At 48.3% G+C, this 20,572-nt stretch overlaps 1 protein-coding gene, 1 long non-coding RNA gene and 1 pseudogene across 9 annotated transcripts in view; 2 read left to right on the top strand and 1 right to left on the bottom strand.

Annotated features, from left to right (window-relative positions):
• The window catches only part of ZNF606 (zinc finger protein 606), a 27,159-nt gene extending 18,403 nt beyond the window's left edge, over positions 1–8,756 (bottom strand). For 2 of the 7 annotated variants that reach the window (XM_015125041.3, XM_077980115.1), the window contains exons 1-4: positions 7,801–8,243; positions 6,715–6,783; positions 6,114–6,170; positions 5,231–5,319 (exon numbers count right to left, since the gene is read on the bottom strand). In XM_015125041.3, the coding sequence (XP_014980527.1) occupies positions 5,231–5,319; positions 6,114–6,170; positions 6,715–6,745 (177 nt within the window). In that variant the 5' untranslated portion in view covers positions 6,746–6,783; positions 7,801–8,243. Of the gene's footprint in view, positions 1–5,230; positions 5,320–6,113; positions 6,171–6,714; positions 6,784–7,739 lie in introns of all 7 variants that reach the window. The other 5 variants (XM_077980111.1, XM_077980110.1, XM_077980112.1 and 2 more) reach the window with 5 other exon arrangements.
• LOC106994879 (uncharacterized) lies at positions 7,516–14,143 on the top strand (annotated as a pseudogene). Its single transcript, XR_013409783.1, has 4 exons — positions 7,516–8,452; positions 8,621–8,746; positions 10,926–10,930; positions 13,784–14,143. The product of XR_013409783.1 is annotated as an uncharacterized LOC106994879 (transcript).
• Positions 14,144–14,857: 714 nt separating this feature from the next.
• On the top strand, positions 14,858–18,134 carry LOC144337140 (uncharacterized). The gene is made up of 2 exons (XR_013409812.1): positions 14,858–15,989; positions 17,595–18,134. It is a non-coding gene; the product is annotated as an uncharacterized LOC144337140 (long non-coding RNA).
• Positions 18,135–20,572: the final 2,438 nt, after the last annotated feature.

Here is a 20,572-nt window from a genome sequence, read left to right on the forward strand (position 1 = left end):
GACAAAGAATTAGGATTCAGAATGTGTGTGAAATACCTACATTAAAGTTGGTCTCTAGAAATCCAGGGATGGGGGAAGAGAAACAAAGACAGAAGGAAATACAGACGGACAATAAAGACATCAAAAGGTACTTAGCAATCAAGAAGATGCACATTCAAGTCATGCAATATACCTTTCTGGTCCTGAGGTAAGCAAATATTTAAAACACCTGATAATGTCAAGTGTTGACAAAAATGCAGGAAAATGGGTATTTTCTCCCAGAGTGGGGAGACTGTGAAGTAGCTTCGCCCCTTGGAGAGACATGTGGCAGCACTAGTAACATTGAAAGTATATACCTAGCCGGGCATGGTGGCTCACACCTGTAATCTCAGCACTTTGGGAGGCCAAGACAGGTGACTCATGAGGTCAAGAGATGGAGATCATCCAGGCCAACATGGTGAAACCCCGCCTCTATTAAAAATATAAAAATTAGCTGGGTGTGGTGGCATGCACCTGTAGTCCCAGCTACTCAGGAGGCTGAGGCAGGAGAATCGCTTGAACCGGGGAGGCGGAGATTGCAGTGAGCTGAGATTGCACCACTGCACTGCAGCCTGGGCAACAGAGCAAGACTCCATCTCAAAAAAAAAAAAATACCTAAAACCAGGTACAATTCTGCTTCTAGGGGTATGCCTAGATAAAAAACTACATACACACTTGCACAAAGTGAAGCTACAGGAATGTTCACACAGCTTTGGCTCCAGCAGCAAAAACAATGGGGGAAAGAGGAATTTATAAACCTGTCCATAAAAGAAACTATGAACAGAGGCGCACTTCTCTAATGGATACACTTGGCAGCACAAAAGGAATAAGCCTGACTTCTCCCTATCTATCAACATGGATGGACCTCAAAGTCAAAAAAAGAAAATTATAGGAAAACTACATGTAGAAAAAAATCACTGGGAAAAAAATAGAGTGTTTGACCAGGTGCAGGGGCTCACACCTATAATCCCAGCACTTTGGGAAGCCGAGGCAGGCAGATCACTGAGGCCAGGAATTCGAGAACAGCCTGCCCAGGATGACAAAACCCCACCTCTATTAAAAATACAAAAATTAGCCAGATATGGTGTCACATGCCTGCAATCCTAGCTACTTGGGAGGCTAAAGCACAAGAATCCTTTGAACCCGGGAGGCGGAGATTGCAGTGAGCCGAGATCACCCACTGCACTCCAGTATGGGCAACGCAGTGAGACTCTGTCTCAAAAAAAGAAAAAGACTATGTCTATATGGTTTATCATCTACGTATGCATATGAAAACGAATTAGCTGTGTACAAACTGAATCCATGAGTGGTTGCCTGAGAAATGGTGGAAAGACAGAGTACTATGTAAAAGAAGAAAAAGGTAACAAATATGACAAAACAGTAATAATTGTTCACTGATGGTGATGCCATTTGCTTCCTTTTTATACTCTTCTGTAATTATGAAATTTGTTAAAATTAAAATTAAAATAAATTTTTAAAAAATTCAGAAATGAAAAAGGGGACATTTTCAAACTGTAAGGCCCATGGGCTAAAAAGCAGGAAGAAAAAAAGAGCTGCCCCCAGCTGAATATGTAATCATGTCCTGGCCCACAAATCATGGAGGCCTCACCTCAAGGATGGTAATGGGACCGCGCACAATGGCTCATGCCTGTAATCCCAGCGTTTTGAGAGGGCAAGGCAGGCAAATCACCTGAGGTCAGAAGTTTGAGGCCAGACTGACCAACATGGTGAAACTCTGTCTCGACTAAAAATACAAAAATTAGCCGGGTGTGGTGGTGCATGCCTGTAATCTCAGCTACTCGGGAGGTTGAGGCATGAGAATCCCTTGAACCCAGGAGGGGAGGCTGCATCAAGCTGAGATCGTGCCACTGCAATCCATTATGTACAACACAATGAGACTCTGCCTCAAAAATAAAAATAAGTAAATGAATGGTAAGGGGACACAGTAAACACCTTTGGCCTAGAATTGCAAAGGAAAATGCAAAACCAAAAGGCCAGAAGGAAGAGATGGTGGAAGACAGGAACCTAGTGTCACAGGCTGTGGAGATGAGAGGGACCCTTCAAGGATAGGAGAGGAAATGCAGGTTTCACTGTTGCCTGATGCTGAGGTTACCACAAGGGTGCTAAAGAGAGAAGAGTCCTGCTAGAGGGAGGAGCAAACCCTTCTGGTCCACAGGTCACCCTCATGAGCTACATCTGCATTTTTCAATTATATCCTAGGATGACTTGCAAACGTGTTTCACCCAAATTCTCATAAACATTCTTGCACACATCACTTTGTACACACGTATAAGCACTTATCTAGGCATTCTAAAACACTTTATGGAATCTGCTAACAAACCAGCCACACATTTAAACCCTGTGAGAGTCTGAAGGAGAGAAGACCAAGGGTGCTAAGCTGGGTCTCAGATGTTTGCTAACAGATCTTGCCCAACTGCTCCCCCTTCAAGGAACCTGGGGCAATTCAGATGGCTTCTATGGTAGATTTCACTGCAGAGAAGGAAAACAGAACTAGACTAGGCACATCCCCAAGTCCGACCAAGGATGAGCGCAGATTATTATTGGTGTTTTATGTACATCATGTTTGTTACGCAGATATCCTAGGTGGATTGTTACAGAGGGGTTTGAATGCTTCCATATTTGGAGAGGCTGGTTGGGGTTTTTTAGATGGAATGAGATATTATCACTACAATTATTATTTCCCCCTATTTCTAGAAATAAGGGGATCTGGGCTTCTGTAGTTAAAACCTCACTATTCAACGTACTTCCATGAATGGACTATTCAGATAATGAGGGATGACAGCATTTGATGTTTTCACCAGATAAATGCTTTATTTCAATAAATATTTAAACTTGGAGGGAACAACAAAGGACACCGGGTTCTTTTGCATTCCTGAAGATCTCACTTAGTTAAAAACACACAGCAGTCAAATCCAAGTTTCCCACAGGAAAAAATCCAAAGTGTGGGGAGGGGGGCCAGCCAGGAGCATGTTATCAGAAATCACAACTCTTCAGACATTGGAGGATGTTGTTATTTTTAATTCTGTTTTATTTTCTCGGCATTAACTTGGATAATTCTCAGAAAGCCTATCATAAATTAACAGCAGAGTGTAGTATGGTGGTTAACAGGGCTTCTTCGCAGTGTTTTATTATAGCTAACTTCTACTCCTCAGAATCTGATTCACGGGCCATCTTTCAGGCTAGCCTAGCTTCACTACTGATGATTCTGTTTTAGGATTTAATAATGACTGTACATTGTAACAGCAGCAAACCTCATAGCTGCCCAAGTTCTGATACCAGGCAACAATCACCTTGCATCATATGGTTCAGGCCGTCTGCTTCCCATCTCATCCGGACCAGGGATAGCAACGCTGCCAAGTGGGGACAGCATACTTATGATGTATTTCACCCACCAGATTTGAAACTGTGGGCGGTTTCATTAATATTTTTTAATTTCAGGGGGAGGCACAAAGTAGAGACATGATTTTTAAATTGTTTTATATCCAAGTATGTCACATCTGCTTGATTCATTATTTTAACTTAAAAATAAAAGACCTAAAAAAAAGTAATGAAACTGTTTTTCTTCATCTTTCATAGCAGGGAGTTAACAGGGTAAATGTAACTTTCATGAATTAGAAAAAACTAATTTTTAAAAATCTCCCATTTAGAAATACAGAGACAACTCTAAAAAACTGAAAACAGAAAGTTAAAAATGGCTGCCTCAGTCATTAAAAGAAATATTGACGCAATGCTACAACATGGGTAACTCTTGAAAACGCAAACACTATGCTAAGTGAAAAAAGCCAGACAAAAAAGACTGTGCCATATTATGATTCCATTTTTAGGAAAGTCCAGACTAGGCAAATTCATAGAAACAGAAAGTACACTAGTGGTTGGCAGGGAGGAGGGGGACAGGCAGTGACTACGAATGGGTACAGGATTTATTTTTGGGGTGATGAAAATGTTCTAGAATTAGATACTGGTGATTGTTGCACAATTCTGTGACTATACTAAAAACCACAAAATTATAAACTTTAAAAGGATAAACTTTACAGTATGTCAGTATCATCTCAATAAAGCTATTATAAAAATTTTTTTAAGTGGTTGCATGTGGTGAGGAGGCTGGGCAGGAGGAGCGCAGAGAGATGACACCTTTCCTAAGTGACTCCATTGTCCTATTTCTCTCAGGAGCCACCCTGTCCCCATAATCACAAAGGCCCCTGCTTTGATTTCCTCATACCTCTCCTCCCTAGTTCCAAGGTCCTGGTCAGACTGAAGCCTGAAACACCAGCCTGCTTCCCACAGCCCTCCTCTTCCACAACCATCACCACATTTCGAACCCTGGTGCCCCCTGATCCCAAGACTTCTGAGGCTCTGCAGCAGGCATTCAGGGCCTGGCTGGGTTCATTCTGGCCTCTCTAGCCTAAAATCTAACTGGAGTCAGTCTCACTCAAACACTGGTCACGTAGTGTGCCTGCCACCCCCCACCCCTGTAGTGCTGCAGGAGGCCAGACTCCCACTCACCAGGCTGTGCCCAACTGGCTGATGCATTCTTTTCACCTCTTGGCCCAGGTCTCCCAAGCAGCCTTCCCCTCACAGCAAAAGCTGACCTCACACAGACTGTCCCATCTCCCAACTCATCAGGTGACTGAGCTCCTCCGGGCCTATCCTACCCGTCTCAGGTTTCTCACATCCCACACTGCATGTGTGGCTCCAGGTAGGCCGTGAGATGTCCTCAGCTGAGTGAATAACCCTGGAAAAGGGTCTGGGAGCTCCTCAGGGTGGAGGCTCACACCTGTCCTTGTTCCCCTCACAGCAGGCACTGCACAGCATAAGCCTAAATCAGGTGCTAAAGACATAAGTGAAGGTGGCAAGAGAGAAGTGGGGCTGCCAGCCAAAAGGGCTGCCCCTCATGCCCCACAAGCAGCCAGGCTAGTAGGAGCTCAGCACTGTGGACAGGCGGGTCCGCAAGGCCAGGCTAGTCGGAGCTCAGCACCGTGGACAGGCTGGTCCGCAAGGCCAGCCTCCGAGCAAGGCTCCGAGGCACTAAAATCAGCCTGATTCTGCCTGCCTCCTCTCAGGAAGCATTAACTTCCAGTTGCTTCCTTTCCTACCCAAACTCCAACTGTTGTAAACTGGTGAGCCACATCAACTGGGATGACCAAGGATAACCTGGACATCATCCTTTGGGAACAGAACAGCCCCATCTCACCTGAACCTGGGCTGCTGGGAGCCCAGTGGCCCTCCTCCCCTCCTCGAGGTTCCCCTCCACGTGCCAGGCAGGATCCTGAGGACACAGAGCTAAGAAACGAGAAAAAAGTCATGGAGGCAGCTCTCGCTGCCAGGAGCTCACCTGTCCTTCTGCGGGGCTGAGGACCAGCCCCTGCCCCTCCCCCTTGAATGAGGGAAGAGACCTACTTCCTCATTCTATAGATGAAGGAATTAGGGTTCAGAGAAGGTTAGGAAAGTACTTGAACACATGAATCTCTCATTGCCCCCACTGTGCTATTAGGTACCATCTCTGAGAAGCAGTGTCTGGTCACAACCTTCCTGGGCCTGAATCCTAAACGGCCACACATGAATTCTCATGCATCTTGAGATGTCACCATCACCTTATTGCTCACTAGTTTTCTGATCCCTCCTTGCTCCAACTCTGCACATAGACAGATCTGGACCACCTGCCCTAAAGCCCCACCTGTTCCCCATTCTTTTTTTTTTTTAAGATGGAGTCTGGCTCTGTCACCCAGGCTGGACTGCAGTGGCGTGATCTTGGCTCACTGCAAGCTCTGCCTCCCAGGTTCACGCCATTCTCCTGTCTCAGCCTCCCGAGTAGCTGGGACTACAGGCGCCCGCCACCTTGCCCAGCTAACTTTTTGTATATTTAGTAGAGACGGGGTTTCAGCGTGTTAGCCAGGATGGTCTCGATCTCCTGACCTTGTGGTCTGCCCGCCTTGGCCTCCCAAAGTGCTGGGATTACAGGCGTGAGCCACCGTGCCCAGTCCACCTGGTCCCCATTCTAATCTCCAGCTGTGGCAGAGCACTACAGCGAGAGGCCACAATATGGCAGCCCACAGCTGACCGGGCTCTTGACTCACCCCAGGAGGCCCATGGGTCAACAGCCGTCATCCCCCAAGACTGGTCCGTAAGGGCACCTGCACAGAAGGATCAGGTTAGGACTGTGACACCAAACCTAGTGATTTGAGGCGACAAAATACAAGAGGAGACTGACTTGCTAATGGGCGCTACAAAATTCCATAAACAGAGCCCAAAGGCGTGTAAAAAAATCCAACATAAGCTGGATTCACACAGACAATGCACAGGTGAGTCGCTATTGCTTAACACTGTTTTAAAGTTACCGACCAATGCTATATAAGTAAAAACAACAAAGGTAAAAATATATATGGGAGCAGTAGAGACAATATTTTCTTATATGTATTACTGTTGTTTAGGAAACCCCATAAACCACCAGAAAATCTCTTAAAACTAATGACACCTCTCAGGAGATGACTATAAAGCACATAAAAGTTAGTGTCTTTTATGCCAACAATTTTCCTCCTTTACCACCAATCAGTTCTAATTTTGTACCAAGATAGACCCCCTTCCATCCTCAAAAGACCTCAGCCCGTCCCAGCTCTGACCCATGACTGCAGCAGCTAATGTTAGGGGAGGCCCAGAAGAAACACAATTTGGACTCACCCCAGGAGGCCCATGGGTTGATGGCTGCCATCCTGAGGACACCTGCTCAGGAACACTGCAAATTTCAACCTAGTGACAAAAGTGAAAGAAGACAAAACTAGTCCTTTCTCATAGAAAACCAAGTGGGAACAAAGAAGGGAATCCATCCACAGAAGCGACAAAAAAACTTGCAAGGAGCATCATCAGAAAAGACAATTTACATGTCAAAAAAGTAACAATTCCTGGAAAGAAATGAAGGGTAATTTGCATAAGCTGGAAAAAAGCATGATCCTGATAGAGAGGGTACAAATTTGTCAGCCATTCCCAAGAGACAGCCAGTCACAACACAAATGGAACTTTTGGATTGACAACAATTATTGTAAAATCAACTTGCAATCCTCATATATTAGTGGTTGCCTAGAGCTGGGGGAAAAATGAAATGGGGAGTGACTGCTTAATGGGAACAAGGGTTTCTTTGTGGGGTGACGAAATGTTCTAAAATTAGATAATGGGGATGGTTGCACAATTTTATTAATATACAATAAAACCAGTGAATTACACACTTTAAAGTGGTTAAAGTGGTGAACGTTAAGCAAATTTAATCCCACCTCCAAAAGAAATTCACGTCCAAGATTTACTAAGCCTAAGCTTGTGTGTGTCTGGAGGACTTAGGGATGGGCCTGGCGCCCAGACCCCTAACTCCTCAGGTTCCAGATCTTTGTACAAGTCAGCAACCTCTCGAATGGATTCCTGGGTATGTGTATAAAGCACTAGAACACACAGTGGGCCTCAGGAGCACCGGAATCAGCGCGAAAACGCAGAATGCAAACCGTATTTTGCACCGTTATTTGCAACTTGACAGTGACCGCCACCGTCACTGCATGTTTAAGGGAACCCGGAGCTGTTTCCAACCCAGGTCTGACGTCCTTCACAGTGCTTTGTGTGAACTGGCAGGGAGAGAAATGCCGGCTGGGGAATGAACGGGGTTATTCGTCCCATCAATGGCCTCAGAAGCATCCTTATCACCTGCTTCCAGAGCTACCGACCCAAATTTCCTCCGCAAGACCGACGCGGCCGCGACGCTGCAGAAGCTCGTCCCGGCCTCACCTGGCTTGCAGCCGCCGGTCCCCCTTGAAAGCGGCGCAGCAGGCTCGGGGTCGCCTCGCCTGGGGCGTTTGGCTTTTGTCCCGCGCCGACGTCCGGCCCAGCAGTGCGCTTGGGAGCTCTAGGCGCGGCCTCGGGGACAAAGGCGCGCGGAGCCGACTTGCAGAGTTCACCCAGGCCCGTCCGGCCAGACAAGGAAGAGCGCCCGGAGGCGGGAGGCCGGAGGCAGGCTGCTGGCTGGAGAGCCGAAGGCAACGAGGGCGCAAAGCCGGCGCGGAAAGGGCAGGCGCAGGACCCGCCCTGGCACCGCCTTTCCCCGCCGGCTCTCCCGACCCCCGAGCCCCGCAGCTACCGCAGCCCTACAGCCCGAGCAAAGGCCTCGCCTCAGCCGCGGACAATGGCGGCTGCTCCCCCGGCTTCGACCGGGGCGCGCCGCAGGGTCTTCTGGGAGCTGGAGTTCCAGGCGGGCACTTCCGGCGTCGGGCAGCTGCGCCGCCGTGACGGCTGCGTGGGCCGCCCCGCCTCGCACCGCCCTACTTGGGCGGGGTAGGGACCATTCTGGCAGCTGCGTCGAAGCCGGCGGCAGGGTGTACTACGTTGTCCCGGCCCGAGACCACCCTCTTCCACCGCCGCCTCCCACTGCAAAAGGGCCTGGGTAAGTCGCGGCGCCGCGGGCCTCAGTTTGCCCGTCCGCAAAATGGCGCCTCGTGATCCCGGGTTTCCCGGGAGGAGCTCGGCGAGTTCTCAGCGCTCTCGAGGGATCCTTCCATTTGGCGTTCGCAAGATTGTGAGAAAGTGGCTGCTCTTATTCTCTTTATTTAAGATAAGGAACCTAATTCGAGGTACCCCTCTCTGTGAAGCCCCACGGCTGAGAACGTCAGGGCTCGTTCCCAGGTCTCTTTCTAGAGGCCAGGCTTTATGGGAGCATGGATTACCAGCGACGCATCCTGTGAGTTTTCCTGTATCAATATGTATGGAGCAGTTCGGGCGCGGTGGCTCATTCCTGTAATCTCAGCATTTTGGGAAGCTGTGGCGGGAGGATCGATTGAGTTCAGGAGTTTGACACCACCCTGGGCAACATAGTGAGACCCCATCTCTACCAAAAAAAAACCACAAAAATTAGCCCGGTGTGATGGCGCGCGCCTGTAGTCTACTACAGAAGGCTGCGGTGGAAGGATTGCTTGAGCTCGGGAGGTCAAGGTTGCAGTGAGCTAGGATCGCACCACTGCACTTCAGCCTGGGCAACAGAGCAAGACCTGGCCTTAAGGAAAAAAAATAGGCCGGGCGCGATGGCTCACGCTTGTAATCCCAACACGTTGGGAGGCCAAGGCAGGTGGATCGCCTGAGGTCAGGAGTTCGAGACCAGTCTGGCCAACATGATGAAACCTCGTCTCTACTAAGAATACCAAAAATTAGCCGGGCGTGGTGGCAGGCACCTATACCCAGCTACTCGGGAGGCTGAGGCAGGAGAATCGCTTGAACCGGGGAGTTGGAGGCTGCAGTGAGCCGATATTGTGCCATTGCACTCCAGCCTGGGCAGCAAGAGCAACATTCCATCTCAAAAAAAAAAAAAAAATGTATACATACACACACACATATATATGGAGAGGCGCTGGGAAATAGAGCAGGGAGCACGGTTAAGGACACTGCCTTGGCGGCTGCCATTAAAAAACACAAACAGGGAGGCTAAAAATGAAGGAGCCTGAGGTGCTGACCCCCAGCCTGATCCTGGAGGATCCGCTTGGCAAAGCCCATTGACGCCCCTTTGGGATCCTCACAGAGCCGCCTCCTCACCTCTGTTAAGGATGACTCTAGGTCGGGCGCGGTGGCTCAAGCCTGTAATCCCAGCACTTTGGGAGGCCGAGACGGGCGGGCACAAGGTCAGGAGATGGAGACCATTCTGGCTAACACGGTGAAACCCCGTCTCTACTAAAAAATACAAAAAAAATTAGCCGGGCGAGGTGGCGAGCGCCTGTAGTCCCAACTACTTGGGAGGCTGAGGTAGGAGAATGGCATAAACCCGGGAGGCGGAGCTTGCAGTGAGCTGAGATCCGGCCACTGCACTCCAGCCTGGGTGACAGAGCGAGACTTCGTCTCAAAAAAAAAAAAAAAGGGATGACTCTAGCCCAGAGCTTCCTTGCTCACTCCCCTCCCCATACCCAGTCCCTGTGCTCCTCACTCTCCTCGTGTATTTGTCCACCCTCATTCCCACTGCTCCTAGGGTCTGATCTGGGCTGGTTGTCTTCCCTCACGCAGTACCTCAGTGAGAGACCCACTTTTCATGCACCCACTGCTTGCTGCTTGCACGTTTTTACTTATTATTTTGGTTTGGTTTTTTTTTTGGTCAGAGTTTTGCTTTTGTTGCCCAGGCTGGAGTGCAATGGCGTGATCTCGGCTCACTGCAACCTCTGCCTCCCAGGTTCAAGCGATTCTCCTGCCTCAGCTTCCCAAGTAGCTGGGATTACAGGCGTCTGCCACCACGCCCAGCAAATTTTTTGTATTTTTAGTAGAGATGGGGTTCACCATGTTGGCCAGGCTGGTCTCATACTCCTGACCTCAGGTGGTCCACCGCCTCGGTCACTCAAAGTGCTGGGATTACTGGTGTGAGCCACTGTACCCAGCCTATTTATTGAGACAGGATGTTGTTCAAGCTAGAGTGCAGTGGGGCCATCTTGGCTCACTACAGCCATGACCTCCCAGGCTGAAATGACCCTCCCACCTCAGCCCCCAGAGTAGCAGGGACTATAGATGCCTGCCACCACGCCCAGCTAACTTTTGTATTTTTTGTAGAGACAGGGTTTTGCCACATTGCCCAGGCTGCTCTCAAACTCCTAGGCTCAAGTGATCTTCCCACCTCAGCCTCCCAAAGTGCTGAAGTTACAGGAGTGAGCCACCACACCCAGCATTTGTTTTTTCCTTGCACGTTCATTGAGCACCTACCCTGTGATAGGTGTGGAGGTGTTCAAGACGAGACTTGTTTGTGGCCTGTGAGGATCCACACCTTCAGAGGATGACAGGGAAGAAATGTGGTAAAAGTGGCTCAGGAGTGGGGTGTGTGTTTGTGTGTATGCATGGGTTTCAGAGAAGCAAAGGATCAGCTCTATTAGAAAGGGAAGAGGTGGCCCCAGATCAGGTGTTGACTGATGCAGGACATTTACACTCGATATGGAACAAATGGAAGAGGTTGTCTAGACAAAGGAAAGAGTGTGTGCAAAGGCTTAGGAGCATGTTAGGAGATAAGTAACTGGCTTAAAGTTGCTGGAATGGAGAGTGTCAGAGAGCAACAAAAGTGGGAGGAGAAATAGGAGTGACAAGAGATACAGCTTTTATAATGAAGTTACAGAGACCCATTGAAAGATTTTAGGCAACGGCCGGGCGCGGTGGCTCAAGCCTGTAATCCCAGCACTTTGGGAGGCTGAGACGGGCGGATCACAAGGTCAGGAGATCGAGACCATCCTGGCTAACCCGGTGAAACCCCGTCTCTACTAAAAAATACAAAAAACTAGCTGGGCGAGGTGGCGGGCGCCTGTAGTCCCAGCTACTGGGGAGGCTGAGGCAGGAGAATGGCATAAACCCGGGAGGCGGAGCTTGCAGTGAGCTGAGATCCGGCCACTGCACTCCAGCCTGGGCGACAGAGTGAGACTCCGTCTCAAAAAAAAAAAAAAAGATTTTAGGCAAGGAAGTAGTGAGGTTACATGTGAATTTTAACAAATCAGGCAGCTAATATAAAGAAGGGACTGGGCCAGGCGCAGTGGCTCATGCCTGTAATCCCAGCACTTTGGAAGGCCAAGGCCGGCAGATCACCTGAGGTCAGGAGTTCAAGACCAGCCTGGCCAACATGGTGAAACCTCATCTCTACAAAAATACAAAAATTAGCCAACCATGATGGTGGATGCCTGTAATCCCAGCTACTCGGGAGGCTGAGTTGGGAGAATCGCTTGAACCCAGGAGGTGGAGGTGGCAGTGAGCCAAGATCAAGCCATTGCACTCCAGCACGCCAGCCTGGGCAACAGAGCGATCCTCTGTCTCAAAAAGAAGGGACTGAGGGACTGTAGGTGGTGATACCAAAGGCAGCATGGCCATTTAGGAAGCTGAACTTGAGTGAGCAGTGGGCAAGAGAGATCTTGAAGATATTTCCACTGGTAATGGAGGATCATTTTAAAAAGCAGGCCTGTGGGTTGAGCTTTTGTTGTTGGGTGGTGTTGGCACTCACTGTGGGTGGGCAAAGGGGAGTAGCCCTTTCAGAGGAAGAGGAAAAGTTCAAGTAGAACAGGCTGAATTCAAGGGAGAGGACTAAGAGAGAGGTAAGATGGAAGGGGCAAGGTATTGGGACAGGCCCCAGCTGGCAGGAAGGTGAACCTAGGCAGAGTGGGCACTGAGAGGAAAGCAATCTATGGATGATATAGCCACAATTTCCATCTCAGGCTCAAGCAGAGAAAGAGACGCTGGAGAAGGAAGAGTGACAGAAGTAAGAGGAGTATCTCTCCGCTTCCACTCCAGCCCCCTACAGCTCATCCTCCAGCAGGCAGCCAAGTGCACTTTTAGGATGTCACATCAGGTCCTTGCCTCACATTCTGCACTGACTTCCCAAGTAGTTAGAGTAAAATCCAAACTCCAACTCGCAGCTTAGAAAACTCAGCAGGACTGGCCTCTGTCCTATCCCACACCCCACCTCAGTCCCTCAAGCTCATCTCCTGTCACTCCTGCGGACTCCAGCCATTCCTCAAACAGGGTAAGCCCATTCCTGCTTCAGGGCCTTTATACGTATTGTTTCCTCTTCTGGAATCTTCTTCCTTGTACAGCCACAGGGTTTTCTTTTCTTCATTCAGATTTCAGCACAGATGTCACATCCTGATAACAGCCAGCTGTGACTCATCCTCCCTAATTCTCAGTCACATTACCCTCTTTTTATTTTCTTCATATCAATATGTAAAGTCATAACTGATTATCTCGTATAGAAGCTAAGTTTTATGATAGGCAATCACCTAATACCTGCTACACAAACCTCAATGTTCATATAAGACTAGAATTCATATTCTAAAGAGAGATAAGGTAGCTCTGTTCACTTTTGAGAGAGCACTCAAATGAGAGAGATACCTTTGACCTAAAGGTGTCAGGAAACTGATGAAGAAAAACACCCCTGCTATGTTTTGAATGTTTTTATCCCCTCCAAAATTCATGTTGAAACTTAATCCCCAGTGCAGTCGTGTTGGGAGGCAGGGTCTAATGGGATTTATGTCGGTCATGAGGCTCTGCTGTCATGAATGGATTAATGTTGTAAACCAAAAAATAAAATTATAAGCCCCCCCCCAACTATATGAATAGACCTCGGCCAAGGGCATTCCAAAGGTAACCTGAAAAATGAGTTTGGGCCATGATGGGAAGCAGAAGCTGGACTTGCTTCATTATACCCTCCTCCCTTCTGGAATTAGTGATGGAACAGACTTTAAGTCTGATAAGAAACATTTACAGTCTGTTATCTCTGGAAGTTTCATCTGCATGATAAAACCTTGAGCTCCACAACCCCAGACATTCCTTTCTATTGACAATAACTCTTTAAATCAATTGCCAATCAGAAATCTTAAATCTGCCTATAACTTGGAAACTCTCTGTACCATTGTACATCTTATATGTATTGATTGATGTCTCATGTCTCCCTAAAATGTATAAAACCAAGCTGTACCCTAACCACCCTGGGCATGTCCTCAGGATCTCCTGAGAGCTGTGTCAGGGGCCATTGGTCACCATATTTGGCTCAGAGTAAATCTCTTCAAATATTTTACAGAGTTTGACTCTTCATCAACAATGCCATTGTAAAAGGCTCATGAAGAGATTCTGCATGTACTTGCATGCTCTTTCTCTCTTTCTCTTTCTCTCTCTCTTTCTCTTTCTTTCTCTCCCCCCACCCCTACCCCTCCACCACCCTGCCCTTTAACTTCTGTCATGTGAGAATGCAGTCCCTGTCCTTTACCTTCTGTCCTGTGAGGATGCAGTGTCCAAGGCACCATCTTGAAATCATCATCGCCAAATATGTCAGCACCTTGATGTTGGACTTCCCAGCCTCCAGACCGGAAGGCAATACATTTCTTTGTAAATTACGCAGTCTCAGGTATTCTGTTATAGCAGCACAAATGGACTAAGACAACTCCTGAGATAGGAAGGGGTGAGGTAAATGTAATCAGAGTTGGGGTTTTAGATCTTAGTCCAGTAAAGGAGCTGGAACTGTTCTGTATAAACAAAGGGCAAGGTAATCGCTACATAGATTCTTTTATTATTATTGCTGATTCTTATCCTAAAATAAAGGATGTTGCCACTATACATCCACTAGAATGACCAAAAATAAAAATACTGACAGCATCAAATGGGACGACATGGTGCCAACTGGAATTCTCATACCCTGCTGATGGGAGTATAATGTGGTACAGTCACTTTGGGAAAAAGTTTGACAATTTCTTATAAAATTATACATAAACCCGTACTATGATCTAGAGATTCTACTCTTGTTTGTTCAAAAGAAAGGAAGGCCGGGCGCGGTGGCTCAAGCCTGTAATCCCAGCACTTTGGGAGGCCGAGACGGGCGGATCACGAGGTCAGGAGATTGAGACCATCCTGGGTAACACAGTGAAACCCCGTCTCTACTAAAAATACAAAAACTTAGCCGGGCGAGGTGGCAGGCGCCTGTAGTCCCAGCTACTCGGGAGGCTGAGGCAGGAGAATGGCGTGAACCCGGGAGGCGGAGCTTGCAGTGAGCTGAGATCCGGCCACTGCACTCCAGCCTGGGTGACAGAGCGAGACTCCGTCTCAAAAAAAAAACAAAACAAAACAAAAAAAAAAAAACAAAAGAAAGGAAAATATCTGTCTGCTAAAAAGATATGTACAAGAGTGCTCACAGTGGCATTATTTATGACAGTCCAAACCAGGAGATAATCCAAATGTCTTGTTACCAAGAGAATGGATAAAGAAATTTTGATACGTCAGTTTAATGGATTACTACTTAGCAATAAAAATAATTAGCCACGCTGGGTGCAGTGGCTCACGCCTGTAATCCCAGCACTTTGGGAGGCTGAGACAGGCAGATCACCTGAGGTCAGGAGTTCAAGACCAGCCTGACCAACATGAGGAAACCTCATCTCTACTAAAAATACAAAATTAGCCAGGGTGGTGGTGCATGCCTGTAATCCCAGCTACTCGGGAGGCTGAGGGAGGAGAATCGCTTGAACCCGGGAGGCAGAGATTGCGATGAGCCGAACTCGCACCATTGCACTCCAGCCTGGGCAAAAGGAGCGAAACTCCGTCTCAAATAATAATAATAATTAGCCACATATCCACACAACAATATTGCATTATCACAGGTATAGTGATACTGTATGATTCCATTTATATGAAGTTCAAGAACAGGCAGGTAATCCATGGTGAAAGCAGTACTTACCCCTGGGGGTGGCGGTATTGACTAAAGAGGTACAAGGGGGTCTTCTGGGGCCTGGAAATGTTCTATATCTTGATCTGGGTGGTGGTTACACAGGTATATGCGTGTTAAGAATTCATCAAGCTGTATACTTAGTAGTGTACTGTAATGTAATTATACTGTATTTCGATTAAAATGTGAAAGAAAAAAAGGGGGTGTCTTTTGCTTCCACATTTGTAGCCCCAGCTTCTGTAAGTATCTCCTGCGTGATAATGGTTGGATGAATTAAAAGGTAGGAGGGATAGAAGAGGAGAGAAGCAATAGGAAGAGGAAGGTTGGAAGAAAAGCCCAGCTCCACTGTCTCACAGGGGTGTCACTGGGTACTGGGGAACTTGGAAGCACTAAGGAACAGAGAGGAAGTTGCTGTCTCAGGCTTCCACTTCTCAGCCCAGAAGTGAGAGGCTGTGAAGCTGTTGGTCCCTGGTGGGGGACAAGTGAGACCAGTGAGAGAGGGTTTTTGCCTTTGAATTGCCCCTTCCCTGGAGACAGCAGCAAGATGAAGGCCTCTCAAGAAGTGCTTCATCCTCTGGAAACCAACTGAGGAAATGACTTTCCCAAGAGAAGGATCATACATCACTCAATCATCAGCAAACATTTATGAAGCACCTGCTCTGCGCCAGGCCCTAAAGTGAAAAAAACAAACACTGCACTTACAGAAGCACGAGATAAACAATAAACATAAGTAAGTTAAAGAGTAGTTAGAGGCCGGGCGCGGTGGCTCAAGCCTGTAATCCCAGCACTTTGGGAGGCCGAGACGGGCGGATCACGAGGTCGGGAGATCGAGACCATCCTGGCTAACATGGTGAAACCCCGTCTCTACTAAAAAATACAAAAAACTAGCCGGGCGAGGTGGCGGGCGCCTGTAGTCCCAGCTACTCGGGAGGCTGAGGCAGGAGAATGGCGTAAACCCGGGAGGCGGAGCTTGCAGTGAGCTGAGATCCGGCTACTGCACTCCAGCCTGGGCGACAGAGCAAGACTCCGTCTCAAAAAAAAAAAAAAAAAAAAAAAAAGAGTAGTTAGAAGGCAACAACTTTGGAACAAAGAAAAAGAACAGTGTAGGTGATGTAGTGCCCAGATGGGAAGGGCAAGTTGCCATATTAAATTAGGTGCTGAGGATGAGTCAGAGTCACCTCATTGAGGTGACATCTGAGCAAGGACTGGAAGGAAATGAATGCAGACGGCCGGGCACAGTGGCTTACACCTGTAATCCCAGCACTTTGGGAGGCCGAGGCGGGCGGATCACGAGGTCAGGAAATCAAGACCATCCTGGCTAACATGGTGAAACCCTGTCTCTAGTAAAAAAATACAAAAAAAAAAAAATTAGCCAGGTGTGGTGGTGGGCACCTGTAGTCCCAGCTACTCGGGAGGCTGAGGCAGGAGAATGGCATGAACTTGGGAGGCAGAGCTTGCAGTGAGCCAAGATGGTGCCACTGCACTCCAGCCTGGGTGACAGAGCAAGACTTCGTCTCAAAAAAAGAAAAAAAAAAAGGGATGCAGATATCGGAGGGAAGAGCTAGAACAAAACCCCTGGTGTAAGGCCGGCCTAGTCAGCTGCAGGAACAACACAGAGAGGCAATAAGGGGGTCAGATGGTAGAGAAAGCTGAAGGCATCATGGGGGCTCTGGCAGGATTCTGAGTAGACCATTGATGGGCTCTAGCCTCTGTGGAGAGTAAACTAACCAAGGGAAGCAGTGGAGTGATGTGTGAAACCAATGTAGTAGTTAGGTGGGAGATGATAGCCACTTGAATGAGATTGGTGATCAGTGGCTGGATGGTGAACATGCTGATACTTTAAAGGTAGAGCCAACAGACCGTAGGTTCAAGGTTTTGCATCATAAGGGGCAATATAGCCCATAATGTCCAGAACGAGTCAGGACATAAAGGAGGCCTCTCAATACAGAGCTATTCACCAAAGGCCTTGATGGGTAGGAAATGAGTTGCAAGTGTGTGGAGATACTGCTCCCCTCTGGCCCAAGCTCCCTCCCACTCCAGTTACCCAGTGTTCTGGGTAGCACCCTATTCTCTTCTGTGAATAGGCAGAGGCAGGCCACACCGTCTTCTTGGATGCACCTATTATGGGAGACTGGAGTGCAATGGTACCATATTGGCTCACTGCAACCTCCGCCTCCCAGGTTCAAGCGATTCTGCCTCAGCCTCCTGAGTAACTGGGATTATAGGCGTGCGCTACCATGCCCGGCTAATTTTTCTATTTTTAGTAGAGATGGGGTTTGGCCATGTTGGCCACGCTGGTCTTAAACTCCTGACCTCAAGTGATCTGCCCGCCTTGGTGTCCGAAAGTGCTGGGATTACAGGTGTGAGCCGCCATGCCCAGCCTGGACTTGCCTTTTACCTCATCCATGGTGTCTTTTGAAGAAAAAGATTCTTTAGAAATACTTTTTCTTTCATAACTTGTGTTTTATGTATTACTTTCAAGATCCCAACTACATCTAGGTCCTAAAAATAGTATCCTACCTATTCTAAGTTTTTGGTTTTTTTAAAAATCAACTTAATTGTGGTGTAATTGCACACTGCAGATAAAATGCACATGTTTGAAGTGAGTAACGTTGTAAGATTTTTGTCTTGGAGCCCTGAGGTAAACTTTTATTTCTAGCTGACAGGACTTCCACACCCATGCTCCTCTCGGCACCTTTCACCCAGCCCAAGCAGCGGCGGCCCAGTGCAAAAGTGCCGTGGCCAAAGGGGTGGGAGACTCACTCCGCATTCTAGGCCGGAGAAGCGGGCGGGCTTGGGATGCCGGCAGGAAGCAATGACTCTCCCCAGGCGCTGCATCCTGGCTCCAGGGCACAGGCTCCTTTCCGCCCTGACGCTGATGCTCGTCTGGCTGCCTCTGGTTCCTTGGCATCAAAATACCAGACGACGGTGGCACACTCCGTGGCCTGGGCTGCCTCACCTCGTTCGGCCCCGCCCAGAAAGACCAGACTACCAGAAAACCAGAAGCCGGTCACAGCGACAGCCGCGAGCCTCAGCGTCCACGCGGGTTACCTGGGTAACGCGCCGCTTGGGCTCGGTGCCCAGCAGATGACAGGGGAACCCTGCCAGGCAGCAAGCGCCTCCTCCAGCCCCGGGGGCCTCCAGCTGTGCACCCGCCCGCCCTCCCTTCCTCCCACTGTGGTCGCCTGCATGCGTTTTGACAAATCTCTAAACCCACAAAACCATCACTAGCTCTGGTTTCCCAGGACTCTTGAAGCCCCTCGGTTCAGCATTCCACGCCCCTCTGCCCTGCTTTCAAACCACCGCCAATCTTTCTGTTATATATACAGATTAGTTTGGATTTTCTAACAGTTGTATATAAATGCAGTGACACAATTGAGTGTACTCTTTTGTGATCTGGCTTATTTTACTCAGCATAATTATTTTGAGATTATCCATTTTGTTGCGTTATGTAAGTAGCTCATTCCTTCTATTGCTGAGTGGTGTTCCATCTCATGGATGCACCACAATTGTTTATCATGCTGGATATGTGAGCTGTTTCTATTTGGGGCTGTTAAAAATAAACTTATGTGAACATTCGTGTACAAGTCTTCCTAAGGACACACATTTCTTTGTTGGATAAATGCCTAGGAGTTGAATGACTGGATCATATAGGAAATGAAAGTTCTTTTTTTTTTTTTTTTTTTTTTGAGATGGAGTCTAACTCTGTCACTCAGGCTGGAGTGCAGGGGCGCGATCTCGGCTCACTGCAAGCTCCACCTCCCGGGTTCAGGACATCTTCTGCCTCAGCCTCCCAAGTAGTTGGGACTACAGGTGCCTGCCACCACACCCGGCTAATTTTTTGTGTGTGTATTTTTAGTAGGGACGGGGTTTCACTGTGTTAGCCAGGATGGTCTCCATCTCCTGACCTCATCATCCACCCACCTCCACCTCCCAAAGTGTTGGGATTGCAGGCCTGAGCCACCGCGCCCGGCCACTCCTGGGACTCTTAATCTCCAGGCCCTGTTTTATTTTCTTCTAGGTATTTATATTTCCATGAAGCATCTGCTTTGTTTACTGGCGTTTGCCCCATGAACATGGGCTTCCAAGGGACTAAAGCCCTATCAGTCCCTCTCACTGACGTGCTCCCACCCCAGTGTCCAGAACAGTGCCTGGTACGTATAGGCCCTCAATAAACAGCTGTTCAGCAGATGCATGGTGGTCAGGCCCAGGCCCCTGGAGGTGGGTCCTCCTCTCCTTCCTTAGCTCACACTCTCCTGCTTCTTCAGCAATGGGCAGGTTCACCTACCCTGAGCTCAGTCCCAGAGTTGAGGACCCCTCCTTGCATCATGATCTCACCCCCACCTGATTTTCAGATACAAACGGAATATATGTGGAATCCTACTATTCTGGCACATGGTTACATTGTAGACAATATTAAAACTTATGTATATGAAATGTACTTATGTAACGTTTCATTAAAGTATATGAAATATAGGACACATTGATACTAATTCCTTTTCTCTTTTCTTTTCTTTTCTTTTTTTTTTTTTTTTGAGACAGAGTCTCACTCTGTTGCCCAGGGCAGGCTGGAGTGTGTTGGCAGGTCTTGGCTCGCTGCAACCTCTGCTTCCCCGGTTCAAGCGATTCTCCAACCTCAGCCTCCCAAGTAGCTGGGATTGCAGGCACGCGCCACCATTCCTGGCTAATTTTTGTATTTTTAATCGAGACGGGGTTTCACCATGTTGGCCAGGCCGGTCTCAAACACCCGGCCTCAGGTGATTCGCCTGCCTGGGCCTCCCAAGTCTGGGATTACAGGCGTGAGCCACCGCACCCGGCCTACTTGTTTTTCTTCAGTTTACATATAACTGAGCTTTCTTTTTCTTTTCTTTTTTTATTTGAGACGGAGTCTCGCTCTGTCACCCAGGCTGGAAAACTGGAGTGCAATGGAGTGATCTCGGCTCACTGCAACCTCCTTCTCCCCGGTTCAAGTGATTCTCCCGCCTCAGCCTCCTGAGTAGCTGGGATTATAGGCATGCGCCACCACGCCCAGCTAATTTTTGTATTTTTAATAGAGACGGGGTTTCACCATATTGGTCAGGCTGGTCTCGAATTCCTGACCTCGTGATCCGCCTGCCTCCGCCTTCCAAAGTGCTGGGATTACAAGCGTGAGCCACCGCGCCCAGCCGACGTCCTGTATTTTTATTTACTAAGTCTGGCGATCCTAGTCTGGGACATAATCGTACCAAACATATTTATATTAAAAACAATGTTTTCACATACTACTCTTGGACACTGTAAAAAACGGTTGTGTGTCTGGAACGTCCTCGTTTTGCCCAGCGGCCGCATCGTACATGGGCATCCCCGCAGCCTCCCCCT

This window comes from Macaca mulatta, chromosome 19 (assembly GCF_049350105.2).
Source record: "Macaca mulatta isolate MMU2019108-1 chromosome 19, T2T-MMU8v2.0, whole genome shotgun sequence".
Classification (NCBI taxonomy): domain Eukaryota; kingdom Metazoa; phylum Chordata; class Mammalia; order Primates; family Cercopithecidae; genus Macaca; species Macaca mulatta.